The sequence below is a fragment of the Arvicola amphibius genome, chromosome 14 (genome assembly GCF_903992535.2).
Source record: "Arvicola amphibius chromosome 14, mArvAmp1.2, whole genome shotgun sequence".
Classification (NCBI taxonomy): Eukaryota; Metazoa; Chordata; class Mammalia; order Rodentia; family Cricetidae; genus Arvicola; species Arvicola amphibius.
Window position 1 is genome coordinate 57,526,042 of NC_052060.1, and position 17,750 is coordinate 57,543,791.

General features: G+C 47.4%; 1 protein-coding gene across 1 annotated transcript in view; it reads left to right on the forward strand.

Annotated features, from left to right (window-relative positions):
• Pigk (phosphatidylinositol glycan anchor biosynthesis class K) overlaps positions 1 to 17,750 on the forward strand; it is a 77,377-nt gene that overhangs the window by 36,722 nt on the left and 22,905 nt on the right. Inside the window, exon 10 of the mRNA XM_038312118.2 lies at positions 15,506 to 15,590. Within this exon, the coding sequence (XP_038168046.1) occupies positions 15,506 to 15,590 (85 nt within the window). The remainder of the gene's footprint in view (positions 1 to 15,505; positions 15,591 to 17,750) is intronic.

Genomic DNA, 17,750 nt, shown 5'->3' on the forward strand with positions numbered 1-17,750 from the left:
TTAGTTCTCTCAGGTTCTGTTAGAATGGTGCATGAGGAATAGGGGTTTTGTTTGATTTATTCACTCACAGAACTAATATTAAAGTTATCCATTTTGTCATTTTGCAAACATAAAATTCTTTTTTAAAAAAATATTTATTAATTATGTATACAATATTCTGTCTATATGTCTGCAGGCCAGAAGAGGGCACCAGACCTCATTACAGATGGTTGTGAGCCACCATGTGGTTGCTGGGAATTGAACTCAGGACCTTTAGAAGAGCAGGCAATGCTCTTAACCTCTGAGCCATCTCTCCAGCCCCAAACATAAAATTCTTATAACTTCAAAACGCATTCCTCGTTTCATAAACTTTTTAGTAATTTATTTACCACGTACAGAGAACTAAAGCCCACATGGGATTGCCTTGAGACTTCTGAGACAGTAGTGTGCGTGTGAACAGTGCAGCTCCGTGTGGCTGTTTCTCTTCCTGGAAGTTCAGCGTGAGCAAGGGGAAGTGGCAAATACCCTGTGTGCCAGAGTTACAGACTCCATGATTAACATTTCAGACTATGTCAGAGCAAGCTGCATTTTCTTAGAGCATTAAATGTTGAGCATTAAAAATGTGAAATTGTGCCGGGCGGTGGTGGCGCATGCCTTTAATCCCAGCACTCGGGAGGCAGAGGCAGGCGGATCTCTGAGTTCGAGGCCAGCCTGGTCTACAAGAGCTAGTTCCAGGACAGGCTCTAGAAACTACAGGGAAACCCTGTCTCGAAAAACCAAAAAAAAAAAAAAAAATATGAAATTGTGTTCAATCTAAAATGGTGTGATTGCTTATATATCACTGGCATCTGTCCATGAGTGATCAGAGGGTGAGTGTCTGATTTAATCACAAGATCGCTAATGTTTCTTTCAGAGTTTTGCCTCTGTTTCCTGACACTCCTAATTGTCATATTAATTATAGTACTGCTTCATCCCAGTAAGTTAAGCCTGGGTTAATTTTTTCCTTCATGATGTAGGGAATATTACAGCTTAATTACCACCCAAAGTCTGTTCCTGGATGCAAACCCCCAGCACTCGCTCACCAGCTGCATAACCAGGGGAAGACTGCGCCAGCTCTTCTTAGTCTCAGTGGCTCTGTCTCATATGGTCTCTAAAGAGTTAGCTTTGCCCGTGCTTACAGAGCCAAAAGCAAGAACTGTGCTTCACACATAGATAAGTCGCCTGGTCGTGTTAGCATTGAGAGACTGATCACAGGCATCAACAGAGAGGAACTGTGGCTGCAGTGGTGGCTGTGCCCCATTCTGCTGTTTGTTTGACCGTCTGATCTGCTGATGGTGATGCCATCTGGTCATTTCCTGTTTGAGAACTGGGTTCTTTGCGCCACAAGATGGCAGCAGTATTTCGTGTTTTTGTATGAGTACCAGACCTTTCCAAAAGTACCGGAGATTGAGGTAGACTGGAGCTTTAAATAAAATGATGCTTCCATCCTCACCTTGCTGAAGACAGCAAGACTCTTGATACCGAGTTATCTGTTCAGAAAATAATGGTAGGATGTCTTCGTGTGTAAATTGGTTGCCATAAGAAGCCTAGCAATACACATAATTTTTCTTGTATGAAAGCTTTATCTATCGGATACTTTGGAATCACCACATTTTAGCAGCTTTTAATATATTACTTTGTGTATTTGTTAATTACTTGAAAAAGAAATTGGAGGTCAAAAATCATAGGATGTTTGTTTGAGGACTGTTTGTTATTATTTAATAAATAATAAATGATCTTTAATCTTTAACTTTAAAAGCAGATTGGAATTTTAAAGAGTTCACTTTATAAGATAAGTACTGGGAATACAGTCTTTAGGAGATGCAAGAGGCAGAAGCGAGAATAACAATAACAACAGCAATAATAATAAAATAATAATAATATCAATTTGTAACCGCAGTTTAGGAAATGAGATAGTAGTGTGCCTTTTCACCAGGTCTCAGGCTGGCACCGCCTGACCTGTTTTGGTGCTAGGAGCCCCCGAGGCTGCATGGCACAGGGAAGGCATGGCGAGAGCAGCACTTTGTTCTACTCGTTTGCTTTCCGTCTTCAGACACCACCTTCTTTAGGCTCCCTTCAGCTCAGGCATTTGGTCTGAGAAATGTGGTTTACTTTGCACCTTTAGAGTGTTGGGATGATGATGCATACAGCAGGCATACTTCCTGTCTAAAGCTCCTGCCCCCTCTCTCCCTCAGTGTGAGGTGCAGTGTGGTGTTAGCCTCTTGCCTGGTCCCGGAAGCTTCACTTTTATCAACATGCCACACACTGCCCAAGCTGACGGGAGGCACTGTGGTTTTGTGCTGCTTTAAAAGTATTTTAGGAGCTGGGGAGGTGGCTCAGTGAGGTGTGGCCCGTGCAAGCAAGACCTGAGTTTAGATACCCAGCACTCAAGTAAAAGCCCTGTGTGCCTGAGCATAGCTGTACCCCAGCACTTGGGGGGTGCGGGTTATAGAGACAAGAGGATTGTGCACTTCAGCCACCCTGACAGGAAAACAAACAGCCAGGCTCAGAGAGAGAGTCTGGGGGACACAGCAGGAGACCCAGTGTTGCCTCAGTCAGCTGCCCATGTGCAGAGGGACACCCCACCCTTCACCCCACACACACAGTGGAGGGGTGTAGCTCGGTGTCTGAGGACCTGCCCAGTGTTCACAATGCCTGTGTTCCAACCCCAGCACACAGGAAACAGAAGGCGAACAACTCTTATCCAGGACTGCATGCTCATATCTGTCCTTATCTTACTTGTATCCAAGTCACGTCTTAAAGCTTTTAGTTCCTTATTGTAGCTTATCAGATTTTAACAATAAAAATTTTGATATTCATGATCAGCTACCTATGAGCTGCACTGTGCGAGGAGAGAGGAACCTGGCCACACAAAGGGCTCGGGGGTCTTTTTTTGGTGGTATTTTTCGCAGTCGGAAGCACTGCATCTGCTTCCCCGCCTGATGGGCTCTTGTCCCTGTGGAACCCTAACCTAATAAACCCGTGCGCCTGCAAGTCGCCTTGGCCATGGCGTTCTGTCCTGGCAACCACACGGTGTCCTTTGCTCAGCGCGATGAATTGAGGGCCCAGTCCACTGAACCTTTGTCTCGGGGAATATTCTAATGAAATGCTCGAAAATGGCATTGACTGACATCCTTTTAACCTCAGAAGAACCCTTTCTGTCCTTACCCAGTGGCCTCGGCTTCCAGTGTTGCGCGTTTTCCATCACAGTTTCCCAAGAAGTGAATAATAAGCAAACTAATGGATGCCGGAGCCCTTAGGCCGCCACCCTGGCCTCGCTAACTCGTCACGCGGGCGGGGACTAAGTGGGAAGTGGCGGATCCATTTTCCCACCATCACACGGTGCTGTCTCTGCCTGTAGTGTGAAGTGTTTTCTCTGCATTTTCTTCTGTTGGTTTCAGAGTTTCCCATCTTCCGTTAAGTCTTTGGTCCGTTCTGAGTAAAGAATTGCGTGAGGTTGAGAAAGATAGTTCCTGTTTCATGTTCCAGTATCGGGATGTCTACTCCCTGTACTATGGATGGGAGTTGCTTTTTCCAGCGTTTTTGACCCTTTATCATCGATTTGGCTGCTGTGCTGGAGTATATTTTTGGATCCTCTGCTCTACTCATTGATCTATGTGTCTGTTTGTGCTACTGCCCTGCTTTGTCCCTATGGTCTGTCTATAGTGCGACTTGAGGGCAGGTATCGTGATGCCCAGCGTCCTGGTCAGGATTGCTTTTGATGTTCAGGGCCTTTGGTTTCCATATAAATTTTAGGAATGATTTATGCATGCAGTAAGCCACCCCTCCCCCCAAGATGCTGCCGGGACACTGCCCTCATGTGTAGTGATAGAGGTGCCTGGACACTGTGCTCATACAAGAGACAAAGTGGGATTCTGTCCATCGCTGGCTTAGCTGCTATAGGAATTGATATCTCACTAAAATAAGCAGCTGGATTTCTGGCTCATGGGCAGTGTGCTTGTCCTACAGAGGATGGCTCTCCCGCTCTATCACCAGGCCCACTGGGCATACCTATAGAATAGAAAGAGCTCCTGCTTCCCCACCCCACCCCACCCCACCCCCACCAGTCTGGGAACCAGGAGCGCTAGCATGGCTGTTGTGACTACTGTCTGAGTCCCAGCATTTGTTAGCTGTTCTTTCATCTCCTCTCTGAGTTTCTAAGTTCTTTGTCTCCTGGAATAGAGTTTGTTCTTCCATGGACTCTCCTTAACCAGATTACAAAAAGGCAGCTTTTAATCTGTCATCTTACCTGGAAGTCCTATAAAGTTGAAGTTTTCTTCCTTCATCCTCAAAATGTGTGCATTCTGAGTGTGTACCTGGAGGACGGCGTGGGAGCATGGCATGTTCGGCTTCTGTTGAGTGCACACATGGTGTACGTCTCTCAGCAGCCTCCCTCCTGCACGTGTGGTGCAGTGTGTGAGATATGGACCTGTACCTGCTGTAGTGGCTTTGTGTAAACATGATGTATGATTTAAAATCACACGTGCTGAAAAATAAGAGATGGTCATCGTTGTCTCTGTCCAGTGTGCCCACTATAATACATATTTTCTAAGTTGCAGAAAATAACTGGAGTTCACCTTGTGTAGTTTTGCTACTAAAGGTTTTTTTTTCTTTATTCTTTTTTGAAAATAAGCCATAGCAAAACCTTGACACTCCAAAAACTAGGTTATTTTTGGTCATAATGGGTATGTGAAAGCCACCAGTGAGTCCCCACAGAATATGTCATCCTGTGTTTACCTCTGCTGTGAAAACACAGCTAACTCTCCTGCCTTTTGGCATTAAGGTTCCAACGCTGTTAACTGTTCCAACAGTGAGAGGGTGCTGTGCTGCGGTGAGGGAGCCCTCACTTCCCACCCCCTCTTTTCCAGAGCACAGGATCTGTAGGTGAAGTAGAGAGGCCCTTGGAGTGAGTGTACGCAGTCCTCAGCTGACTTCACATGGGGGTTTCTGCTGACCAGAGCCTCCAGAAAGCACTTCTGAAATGCCTAGAGACACAGCTGGTAAAATGCTCTACAGCGTGCAGCTCCGCAACCGAGACAGCTGGGTGGGCAGATGTGTGTTCGATGAGGAGTGTGCAGGCTCTTCTGCCCTGCCCCATTCAATGGAAGCTGCTCAGCTTCCCCCAGTATTCCCCAGAGTAACCGCTGGTGTTAATCCATTTGACACGAAGCTCACCTTGGCTCTCTTTTTATAAGGTTTTGGATTTCCGTAAGTCGGTGGGGCCAACTTCTGATGTCACATCCTGTGCTTCAGGACCGGAGTTTCCTTCTTGGTCCAACTCATGCTGTGTCCAAATGCACTTCATCCAAATGCACCTCCATGGGCCACGACCCTCTTCCTGCTGCTGCCATGTCTGTGAGCAGAAAATATTTGCTGTAACCAGTTGCTAGAAAGCAGCTCTGCACAGGAAGCTCTCGAGAGCTTCGCCTAACAATAAAGAAAGCTCCTGGGAGAAGACGCCAAGGAGCCGAAAGCCAAGTGTTCTGTGATAGCACCTGCATTCTGTTCGCTGATGACTGAGGGCAGATGATTGTATATGAGGGCCAGGACCAGGATTACGAATCCACTGTCTATCATGCAGTGTTTTCTATATTATAGACAGTGCTTACTGTTTGCTAGACAGCATAAGCAGGAACAGTTAATGTCCGCCTGGATTTGTCTTCAGAGATGTCCATCAGCTTTATGGAGACTATTAATTATAAATTTATTTCCAGAACATAAAGAGCCATGTAAGTGATGGAGGGGAGCTCATGTTCAGAGACACAAATGTCTTACTATTGTGCAACTTAGCCTTATTTGTGTCTATAACTCCTTTCAAATCTCTGGTGTTTCGGAAATGCCCACTGCTGTCCTGAGAACTTTGAATCATCACCGTGTGCACTCCTCGAAGCAGCTGCAGCGCAAGAAGTAAATTAGGTGGCTGCAGTGCAGAGGATGGCTGCAGTGCAGAGGATGGCTGCAGTGCAGAGGAGGATGGCTGCAGTGCAGAGGGTGGCTGCAGTGCAGAGGATGGCTGCAGTGCAGAGGAGGATGGCTGCAGTGCAGAGGAGGATGGCTGCAGTGCAGAGGAGGATGGCTGCAGTGCAGAGGAGGGTGGCTGCAGTGCAGAGGAGGATGGCTGCAGTGCAGAGGAGGATGGCTGCAGTGCAGAGGAGGATGGCTGCAGTGCAGAGGAGGGTGGCTGCAGTGCAGAGGAGGATGGCTGCAGTGCAGAGGAGGATGGCTGCAGTGCAGAGGAGGATGGCTTCAGTGCAGAGGAGAATGGCTGCAGTGCAGAGGGTGGCTGCAGTGCAGAGGAGGATGGCTGCAGTGCAGAGGATGGCTGCAGTGCAGAGGAGGATGGCTGCAGTGCAGAGGAGGATGGCTGCAGTGCAGAGAATGGCTGCAGTGCAGAGGAGGGTGGCTGCAGTGCAGAGGAGGATGGCTGCAGTTGCAGAGGAGGACGGCTGCAGTGCAGAGGATGGCTGCAGTGCAGAGGAGGATGGCTGCAGTGCAGAGGAGGATAGCTGCAGTGCAGAGGAGGATGGCTGCAGTGCAGAGGATGGCTGCAGTGCAGAGGAGGATGGCTGCAGTGCAGAGGAGGATGGCTGCAGTGCAGAGGGTGGCTGCAGTGCAGAGGAGGATGGCTGCAGTGCAGAGGAGGATGGCTGCAGTGCAGAGGGTGGCTGCAGTGCAGAGGATGGCTGCAGTGCAGAGGAGGATGGCTGCAGTGCAGAGGGTGGCTGCAGTGCAGAGGAGGATGGCTGCAGTGCAGAGGAGGATGGCTGCAGTGCAGAGGAGGATGGCTGCAGTGCAGAGGGTGGCTGCAGTGCAGAGGAGGATGGTTGCAGTGCAGAGGAGGATGGCTGCAGTGCAGAGGGTGGCTGCAGTGCAGAGGATGGCTGCAGTGCAGAGGAGGATGGCTGCAGTGCAGAGGGTGGCTGCAGTGCAGAGGAGGATGGCTGCAGTGCAGAGGAGAATGGCTGCAGTGCAGAGGAGGATGGCTGCAGTGCAGAGGAGGATGGCTGCAGTGCAGAGGAGGATGGCTGCAGTGCAGAGGATGGCTGCAGTGCAGAGGATGGCTTCAGTGCAGAGGAGGATGGCTGCAGTGCAGAGGAGGATGGCTGCAGTGCAGAGGAGGATGGCTGCAGTGCAGAGGCTAAGCATGGAGGCACTAGCCCTGGGCTCTGAGCCATGCTTGTGCTCTGTCTTTCTGGGATACTCTGGAGTTTGATAAGTTCACTGTCACATCTGGGGCAGTGGCTGCAGCATGCGTGCCCAGGCATCTCTGTCTGGGTCGTGTAAATAACGTGTGTTGACTTTTCAAAACCAATTTTGTCTTTATTCTTGAGGACTTTATACATTTTTTCATTTGTACAATGAAACACGGTCACATCTACACCCCACCCCCCGAACCAGGATCCTCCCTAACAACACATCTCCCACCCAACTCCTCCCCCTAGCTCCTCAGTCAGGGCGAGGGCCTGGAGAGCCCATCTGTGCTGGAGCCTTGGCTGGATTGAGCTGTGCAGGTGACCCTGTGAGGTCACGAGTGTCACACACTTCACAGCACCTTCCCCGTTCTCCAGCTCCTCTCCCACGGTGCTCCCTGAGCTGTGGTGGTGGGTGCTCCCTGAGCTGTGGTGGTGGGTGGTGGTGGGTTGGTATGGTGGGTGCTCTCCGAGTGGTGGTAGTTGGCAGTGGGTTGGCACAGATGCTCGCCTAGGCCTGAGCACTCAGTCTCTGCTCAGCACTCTGAGCAGCTCTGTGTCTCTCCACCCACTACTGCCCACTGAAGAAAGAATCTGCCCAAGGCTGGGAGCAGTCCACATCTGTGGGAAGAAGTGTAAAAAATCAGAAGGCAACTGGACAGCATGACCATTTAGCAAATAGCAATAGAAGGTTCTGCCCTGGGGCCCATGACATCCCTAGTTCTGGGCTTCTAACCAGGTTATAGTATCAGGCACAGGTTATAGTATCAGGCACGCAGTTCCCTCCTGTGGAGTAGGCCTGACATCCAGTCAGAGAGCACTTAGTTACTCCACAGAAGCCATGCCACTGTGCACAGTGGGCATTGTTGCCTTGCAGGTCCGTGCTGTGGCACACAGTGCCTTTTCTCCTCCAGCAGCCCGGGCAGCACCCCTGAGTCTGGAAGCTGCACACTGGGTAGGAAGTTTCCTGCTTGTGTTGAGATTGCTTTCTCTGTGTCTCAGCCACAGTATGTGGTGTCCCTAGGAGCAGGGTCTTTGTGAACTTCCCTGGGTAACCTGTTTGTTCTGGAGATACTGGCAGCTCTCTGACCAGTAATCTGTAGGGAGGAATCCTATACCTTCTCTACCAGGCAGGAGAATTGCATTTGAAATCTTTAGGGTTGTTTTGTTTTTTCTTTCTTTTTTTTTGTTTTTTGTTATTTTTTTGGTTTTTCGAGACAGGGTTTCTCTGTAGCTTTGGAGCCTGTCCTGGAACTCACAGATCCACCTGCCTCTGCCCCCCTGAGTGCTGGGACTAAAGGCGTGTGCCACCACTGCCCAAAATCTTTAAGATTTTTCATAAGGTTCCGATAAGGCTTTTCATATATGTCATCCTTCATTTGGGCTAGCACCCAATCTGCCCCTACTCTTATACCCTCCCTGCTAACGTCTTTCCACCCCCAGTACTCTGCCTGTTTGATTCTATGCACAGTCTACCATGTCCTTTCTGTTGACATGTCTCTAGTTTCCTGGCTCTCATTTGTGCTCAAAGTTAAACGCAAGGGAAGACTTGAAGCTGGAGTCAGCATATAAGGGTGGTCATGCAGACTTTCTCTGGGGCCTTGGTGACGTCACTCCATTTACTGGAAGAATTCATGATAACTCTTTCCCTCACATGAGTAATAATCCATTGTGTATATATTCCACAGGTTTCTTTTTTAAGATTTAATTTATCTTCGTGTGTGTGTGTGTGTGTGTGTGTGTGTGTGTGTGTGCATGAGTGTACGTGTGCATGTGTTTGCTTGTGCTCGTGAGTGTAGGTACCCACAGACGAGAGCATCAAGTCCCTGGAGCTGGACTTGCAGGTGGTTGTGAGCTGCTTGATTGGGTGCTGGAGCCTGGACTTGGGCCCTCTGCAAGAGCAATATATGCTCTTAACCACCGATCCCTCACTCCCTCCCCTGTAGCACACGTTCCTTATCTCTTCAGCTACTGATGGACATTTGGACAGCAGAGAGGTGTGTGTAGGTGTCTCTAGTGGGATCCCGAGGCCTGTGGGTGTGTGTCCACGAGCAGGACAGCAGAGGCATGTCACAATTCTAGTTCTGTTGTTTTGGGAGGAGGAGGGGCAAACCTCCAGACATTTCTGAATGGGTGCTATGGTTTACAGTTTACACCCCCACTAACAGTTAGACATTTTTTGTCACTTGAATTCTTGATAATGGCGATTCTCACCAATTTGAGATGGAATCTTAAAGTGGTTTAAATCTGCATTTCCCTGATGGTTGAGGATGTTAAGCATCTTTAAAAGTGTTTCCTGGCCTTTTGTGGCTATTTGAACATGTTTTTAAAAATACAACTAAGGGATAGAAATTTTTCTATGCCTTTTATATATATTTATTATACATAAATTAATTTTCTTTCTCTAGTATATATTTTAGTTTCAAGTAATTATTTTGAGCTACCTTATTCAAGGACTTGTACCAAACATTGGGTTTGGGGTCTGTTTATGGAGTTTCTTCCTAATGTCCTTGGGTTACTTTAGATAATGTGTTTTGAATTATTTATTGATTTTATTTTTAGTATCTAGCATAGCTCAACATCTCTGCTTTCCTGTTTCTACAATTTTCAATTCTTAGAAGAATGCTTTGGTCTTTAGTGACCAATAAACTATACATTTTATACATGAATAATCTGATTTTAACATGGCATTATGGAAGCAAATCTACTCTTTCTGGGTCAGAGCTGACCTTGGGCATGGGCACTGTACATAATTCTAGAGTTTTGTTTTATGAGTGCTTGGGTAGCATAATAAGGAAGATTTTTGGTCTCTGGACATCTAGGAAAGAGAAACCCAGTACACAGAATATGGGGACTATAAATTGACTTCCTGAGCGTCTCATGTGCCTGCTCTGTTTTCTTTACCTGCACAGAGCGTTTGGGAAGCATGTTTATCAGTTCATCACAGACTGCAGCATTGTTGTGCTGGGTTCCAGTCCCTTCAGAGTACAGACTCTGCTTGTCTTGTCTCTGAAAGCCTTGCTGTTTCGATGTAGCACTGTCAGGAGGAACTGCACGACCTTTCTGTGCAGTATCACTCCTTCATGAGAGCATGTAGCAGATCTTAGTGAGGGGCTCGGAAGAGAAAATGGAAGGCTATCAGAGGAGCTGAGTGGATAGGAGTGTGGTCGGGTTTTCCTTTGGGCCACCAGCTCACAAATAGCGACATGGAGACTTATTAATTATGAAGCTTGGCCTTAGCTTAGGCTCATTTTTAACCAACGCTTATAACATAATTAACCCATTTCTATTAATCTTCATCCTGCCGTGTGCTGCCCATCCTGCTTCCTCCATATCTGTAGGCGGAGACTGCTTGTTCATTCTCTGCTGCCCAGACCCGAAATAATCACACAGAAACTGTATTAATTAAAACATTGCTTGGCCAATCACTTAGGCATATTGCTAGCTAGCTCTTATATATTAACCCATCTATTAATCTGTGCATCACCATGAGGTTATGGCATCTTTTTCCTTCAGCGGCTACATGGTGTCTCTCTGACTCCGCCTACTTTCTCCCAACATTCTGTTTAGTTTTCCTGTCTAGCTCTAGTCTCCTCTGCCGTAGGCCCAAGCAGCTTCTTTATTCATTAACCAATAAAGGCGACACACATGCAGAAGGACCTCCCACATCACATATCTGCTGGGTCTGTCCCCGGCCTAGCTTCCTCCTCCTGTTCTTTTCTCTCCCCAGAAATCCAAGCTACACTTCCTGCCTAGCTATTGTCCGTTCCGGTCTTTATTACACCAATCCCAGCAGCACATCTTCACACAGTGTGCACATAGCCCTCAATATAAGAGCTCTCAAAATGTAAAATAAAAGGAAGGGACCTGAAATGAGTTGGAAGAAAAAGACCAGTGTTTTGGGGTTTCATCTGTGTTTAAGGTGAAGTGAGCACCGTGGTTTCCTCAGGTATAAGCGTCTTAGAGAGCTTGGGGGCTGTGTGTGCCCCCCTAGGAAAGTGGTTCTGTGGGAGCAGAAGACTTGGGGAGGAGGGAGTGGGCACACACTGCTGTTGAAGTGTTGATGTGGAGGAAAAGAAGGAGGCAGTTGCAGGTAAGGAGAGGTTTTATGGAAGCAAGGGAGCATTTAAAAATAGCTGTGTCCCACCACTGGGGCCGGCAATACAATTTTAAAGAAACTGCAGTTCACTGTAGCTACAGAAGAGGGCACTCTTGAACCGAGAACCTATGTAAGGTTCTTTTCCTCCAACTCCAGACAAATTGCCATTACTAATCTCAGGAAAGCCAGAAGAAGAATTCAGAAAATGTACAAAGTTAATCAAGAATAAAATAGGAAATTAAGATCAAACCTTATTAAATTATATGTAATATGTAATTTATGTACATTTTGTTATATATGTAGAGTCCTTCAGTGATTGAAAGCAAAATAGAAAGAAGGGTTGAGGGCATGGCTTAGTCATGTGCTCACATGCAATCCTAAGGTCCTGAGTTCAGTCCCCAGGACCCTCAATAAAGTAGCTGGGCTGGTGCTGTAATTCCCGCACTGCTGAGCAGACACAGGTGAACCTCTGGGTTTACTGGCCAGCCAGTCTGAGTCAGCAGGAAAACCCAAGCCAGTGAGAGGTTGTCTCTAAAAATTTGCTGGACAGCTCCGGAGGAGTGACATTTGAATATCACGACAGAAAGAGATAAACAGCAGGCGTGTCTGAAATAGAACCCGACTGAACTCTGGGGAGAAATTGACAAAAAAGACAAAATCACCTCAGAAGTGAAAACTAAATTACAAGCTCCCCAAGGGAAGGTATATATTACCAAAAGTTCAGTGAGAGGAATAGAGAATAGAAATGAGAGTCAAGAAAATAGCACTGAAAATGAGGGGAAGTGTGGAGAAGGCCCATTGTGTTCAGTTTAGTGCTTCAGCTAGAAAACCAAACGGAAAATAAACAGAAAGAGCATTAAAAACTACAACAGAAAACTTCTTGGAGCTGAAACAGAATTTTTTAATCGAAAGGTCCTGTCTAGAACCAAAGAACGTTCTAGGAACTCACCTCAACATAAAGTGGGAGGAAAAGGCCTCTGAGCCTACGCCTAAGAGAAATAATACAGAAATAGCAGAAGTTAAAAGCGCATTAAAGTGAAGACTGTCTAACTAGACGGGCACCAGCCGGGTTCCCGGAAGCAGTGTGTATGTGGGGAGGCAAACACGCATTTCTGGAAACTCGAGTGGTTGTTTCAGCTCTGAGACAGCAGTGAACTAATGTGAAGGCCCCATTATGTGGAGTAGACAGCTGCCGCACAACTGTGGAGAGTGTCTGCTTCCCGTCAGCCTTCAGCTGCCTCTGAGTCCTGGGCGACCCTGGCCGCTCCCACGCCTGGCCTGTGGCGCGCTGCGGGAGTTTGAGACTGCAGCGTTTCCCATCCAAACTGTCACCCTGTCTCTGTTCTTTGACTAGTTCTGAGTCCGTGCAGTCACCGCTCCCGCTGCAAAGACAAGCTTCTCTGGCCAAGTCTGTGGTGTCAGCATGGCTCCGTAGAAGGGAATTTGATGGGCATGTGCATGAAACTGTAACTTCCACACTGGGGCCACAGGCTTTTGACGGGTGTCTGTCAGTGCCCCGAGCCAGGCCTGCCACCGCTGCAGCAGAGCTCTCCCTGTTCCTGGCCAGCTGTGCTGGCACACTGAGGGGAGCTGCTGGGCACCTTCAGGCAATCTCAGGCTAGCCAGCTTGCGGGGAGCTTTGAGCGCAGCTCCACCTGGGGGAGGCCTCGAGCGCAGCCCCAGCTTGCTTTCTCTGTGTCCCCTGGCCCACATGTGTGTTCCGTTTAGCTGTAGTCTTACCCACTGGTTGTGGGGGGGCGGGCAGCCACAGCAGTGACCTGTGCAGTCTGCTGTCACAAGTCCTGAGAAGTAGCCCAGCACTGGCCCTGGGGTTTTGTCTACAAAGCTGTGGCGGCTTTATTCGCCCCACAGGGCACCTCCTTTCAAAATATTTTCAATTGTTTCTTGATTAGCTCACCAGAATATCAGTTTTCCATGCATCATTTTGGCTGACATTCCTGCTGTCTCCTATGCCTCCCACTGCCTGCTGTGCTCACTGAATAAGCCTTCCCACTGCCACTGGCCTGCTTCCCCTTTTATTTCTTGTGTTTTACTCCCCCACCCCTGATTTAAAGAATCTTTTTTTTCTCTCTTTCATGGGCCCCTTTTAGTTTTGTGGCTCCAAACACATTCTCTCTGATACAAATGTGTGTATATAAAAATAGCTAGAACCCATGTGTGAGAGAGGGAAATGGAATGTTTTCCAGTTTCATCCATTTTTCTGAAACCCCCATAATTTCATTGATGGATGGATTAACAGCGTTGTGTGTATGCACCACATTCTCGTTCTCCATACTTCAGTTAACGGTGTCTCTCATTGCTACTGTACATAGCGCAGCAATGACCATGGATGTACAGGTATCTCCATGGTAGAATGTAGAGTCCTCTGGGTGTGCCCAAGAGTGCTGGAGGTGGGGCGTGTGGGGGTTCTAGCTTTTGTTCTGGAGAAGCCTCTACACTGATTCCCTGGTAGCTGTAGGAGTTCACACTTGACCAACAGCAGTGCAGTCTGTGTCTCTATGGTCGTCACTTCCTGGTGGAGATGGGCTCCCAGCATAGTTTTATCTAGTGTTTCTCTGACGCTAAGGACATCGAGCACTTTACACAGTAGTTATTATTCATGTGTGCTTCTTCGGAGAACTCTGTTGCGTCCGTTGGCCTGTTTTAGGGTGTTGGGTTTTTGTTTGTCTTCGGTACTAATCCTGTTAGCTGTGTAGTTGGCCAAGGTTCTCTCCTGTTCTTAGGCTGCCACTTCACCCAGCTCTTTTTTTTTTTTTTTTTTTTTTTTTTTTTTTTTTTTTTTTTTTTTTGATGAATGGAAGTTGTTGTTTTAAATTTCATGAGAGTCCGTTTGTCACTTGTTAGTCTCGTTCACCCAGCAGCCGGGGTCGGCTCAGGAAGTTCTGGCCTATGCCAGGGTCTTGAGTGCGTTCTCTGCTTTTTCCTTGAGCTGTGTCAGTTTCAGGAAGCTCTCCCCATGAGCCAGTAGACCCCTCCCCACACCCGCATCCCTCAGGCTTCTCCAGTGACCTCCTCCTCTCCTCCCACCAACACCAGAATCTGGCATCCCAGAAGGAGTCACCCAGCTTTTCCCCCGTGCGGTGGCCTTGGCTTCCCTACCAGCCCCCTTGCACTCTTGAGTCTTAGGCCAAGCTTATACCTATGTTTTCCAGGAAAAGTCCAAGTTTAGGGTTTTAAAATCTAATTTTGATGCATTGATGTAGAACTCACTGGAAAGGGGTAAAAAAGAGTGCCTCACTGCAGTTGTCTAAAGTTCAGGGTTTATTTCTAAGATAGTCAGTAATTGAAAAAATACATTTTATCAGACTACTTGGGAAGATTTTTTTCTTTTTCAAATTTCTGATTTCCAGGAATCGGGGAGACGAGGGAGTGGTGGAGTGTGTGTCTGAACGTGAAATTGAGGGGCACGTAGGAGCGGGCACAAGGGGATAGGGTGAGGGTAGTGGGGGCGGAAACAAAGGAAAGTGACGGGCAGCTCAGGAGTTGATATGCTCACTAAAAATACTAACCAAGCAATCGGAAATCTAAAGGAAATCTGTGTTTCCGTGTCGTGTAATTCATATTGTTTTAACCTGTGTTGTGTGAATGTTGTATACCATTTTAAATTTAAAACTAAAAGTTGGGTTTATTTCCCCCTTACCAAGATAGATGGTGAGCACCCGTAAGTAGAGAAGCACGTGACACAGTTTTTATCTTTGAGACATGAATGATGCAGCTCGGTGGTTTTAAATGAATCCATACGTGTAGAAAGAGAGAGCAGATGGTGGGATTAGAGGCTGGTCCAGACAGGCAGGAGTAATCACAGGCAAAACCCAAGACCCGGAGGGGCAGGGCCAGTGGAATGGTGCACAGAGAAGGCGAGAAAGACAGCGACTGCCCTGCTAAGAACCCAGCCCTCACAAGCAGGTTCTTAAGTGTTCAGTCTCGAGTGAGAGAGGGGACCAGGACAGTAAATGACGTTAGCTGATTTCATCACACAAGTACGTGTAGTCTGAATACATTTCTGGTCACATCATTTATATTGGGGTCATTTGGTTGGATAGTTTCCCAAAAATTATTAATAAATATTAAATCTAAAAGTTACATTAGGTCTGTGGTAAGCACATTTCCTACATATTTAGCTATCTGTTGTGCACCATGGCCACTTGACTGAGTGTGTCTTCTGCTTGCTTTCCAGCTACGCGGAAGACAGGATGGAGGAAGAGCTCACGGAACCTCTCCAGTACGCTGAACAGCTCCCGGTGGCTCAGATAATACACCAGGTTTGCTTTCCGTTAGATCCTTGTGGAAGAAACAAGATTTGCTTTTGCTAGGTTTTTCAGAATAAGTGTGTTCTGGGTAAACGGCATAGTGGGCCTTACCCTTACCGCTAATGTTCCCATTTGAATCCCAGTATCGAAGACGACTTCAAGTGTGATGCTAGAGCCCTTACATAAAACTCGGAGTGATCAGTGACCTCTCTTACACGTTGTTAAACGTCAGAAATCTTTGCTTTGAACCACGGTCTATGGTATTTGTTCATGGTGAGAAAGCTTACAAGGATCATTAGTGTCATTTTGTGGAGTAGCTAAGGGCAAGGAATGTCTCCCTGCTCATCAGCCTCACATCGTCAGCTGTTGGGAGCATAATTCTAAATGCCACGTGGGCAGTTTGTCCCTTTCCAGTAGTAACGGCTCCGTCACCCTTCTCTGTGGTGATCATCTGAGCAAAGACAGTGTGGTTAGCACAGAGCATGGCCTCGTACTGCCCTGTGACAGCACAGACCGTCCGCCCTGCTGCGCCGGGATCAAATCACTTTAAACAGCTTGTTGGCTGCCTGTGGGCCTAGGGAACCCTTCAGAGCAGCCTCTCTGTCAGGGCTCCTCAGAGCTGCTGTGGATGTTATCACTAGGAGTTTTTCTGGTGTTTTTTTTTTTTTTTTTCCAATCAGTGTTTTGGTTTAGCGTCTATGGGTTGAGTAGCTCCAGTTTGAGTTTATTAAAAGAAAGACTTTTAAATGAGAGTTTTCACTATACAGATATAACTCAGTTTTAACATTCTGCATGAATCCTAAAAATGGTTAGAAATTTGCCCCTCTGGTGTGCTCATCTGTGTGGTAATCAAGTGCAGTTTATATGTTAGGGATTCTCAGGTTGACAGTGCCTAAGTGATCCAACCGTCTGCAAATGTCACATTTGGAATTCTGTCTTCATGCCTGACTCCAGCATAAATGAATCAACCAGCAGGGCAGGCAGCAAGTCAATATGTTCTTAACAGAGAGCGTGCATGGAGCAGTGTGCTTTGCTGGGAATAGGTAAACAGGATCGCCCAGAGCAGTCACCTGGAGTAAAGCCTGGCCGCAGAGGCAGGAATTAACCTTTACGGTGGCTGACCACTTGAAATGTCAGAAACGATTTTATAATGGGAAAGAACCAGTAAACTGCCTCTTTTCTGTGACCGCTGTTTTGTAGTTAAACAGTTTGAATTGAAGGTAAAACATTTGACCTGGCAAGAATTTTAGGTTGTGGGTTCTTTTTTAGTGTAAAAGAGCGACAGAGCGGGATGCCTGGTGTCCTCTTCTGACCCCAGTCAGTGTGCCCACGGATGCCCCTAACATGCACAGATAAAACCAAGTCACATGTGCCCACGGATGCCCCCCACATGCACAGATAAAATCAAGTCACATGTGCCCACGGATGCCCCCCACATGCACAGATAAAATCAAGTCACACTTCAGAACTCAGTTTGACAGTTCCTAAGAAGGTTAAACAGAGTTTTCGCATGATGCAGTGGCTGTAACATAGGCACAGGCCCAAGAGACTTAAAGACAAGGAGCCCTCCAGAGCCTTGTTCATTGCAGCAGCCTGTGAATAAACGGGAGGGGAAACAGCCCGACCTCTGAGCAACTGGTGTGCAGGTCAGCAGAATACAGCACATCAAGAAGCAGGATAGTATTGAGTAATAAGAGGGCGGAGGTGCGTATGAGCTGCGGCATGGATCACCTCATCAGCTGTGCACATCACACTGTGAAAGAGGTCACACATGAATGTCCAGCATGGCCACATCTGTAGAGTAAGGGTGGCCATATCTGGGAGGCAGCAGGGCATGATGTTCCCTGCCAAGGATACAGTTTCTCTTTTGTAGTAATGAAACTGTTCTAAATGGAACGGAATGACGCACCGCTCTGTAAACCACGGAACTTCAGAAGGCCAATGCTGTGGTGTGGCGCTGTGTCTAAGAAAGGTGTCTGAATGGCTCAAAGCACCTGTCTCCAGCCTGTGACTCGTGGCTGAAAGGCTGCAGGGCAATTTCCTAAGTGATGTGTAGTCGACAGTGGTTCTGCTCATGAGTGCAGTGATGTGTGCCACACTCACTGTGTCCCCTGCACACTGGGAACACACTGTAACACTCACTGTCTCCTGCACATTGGGAACACACTACAC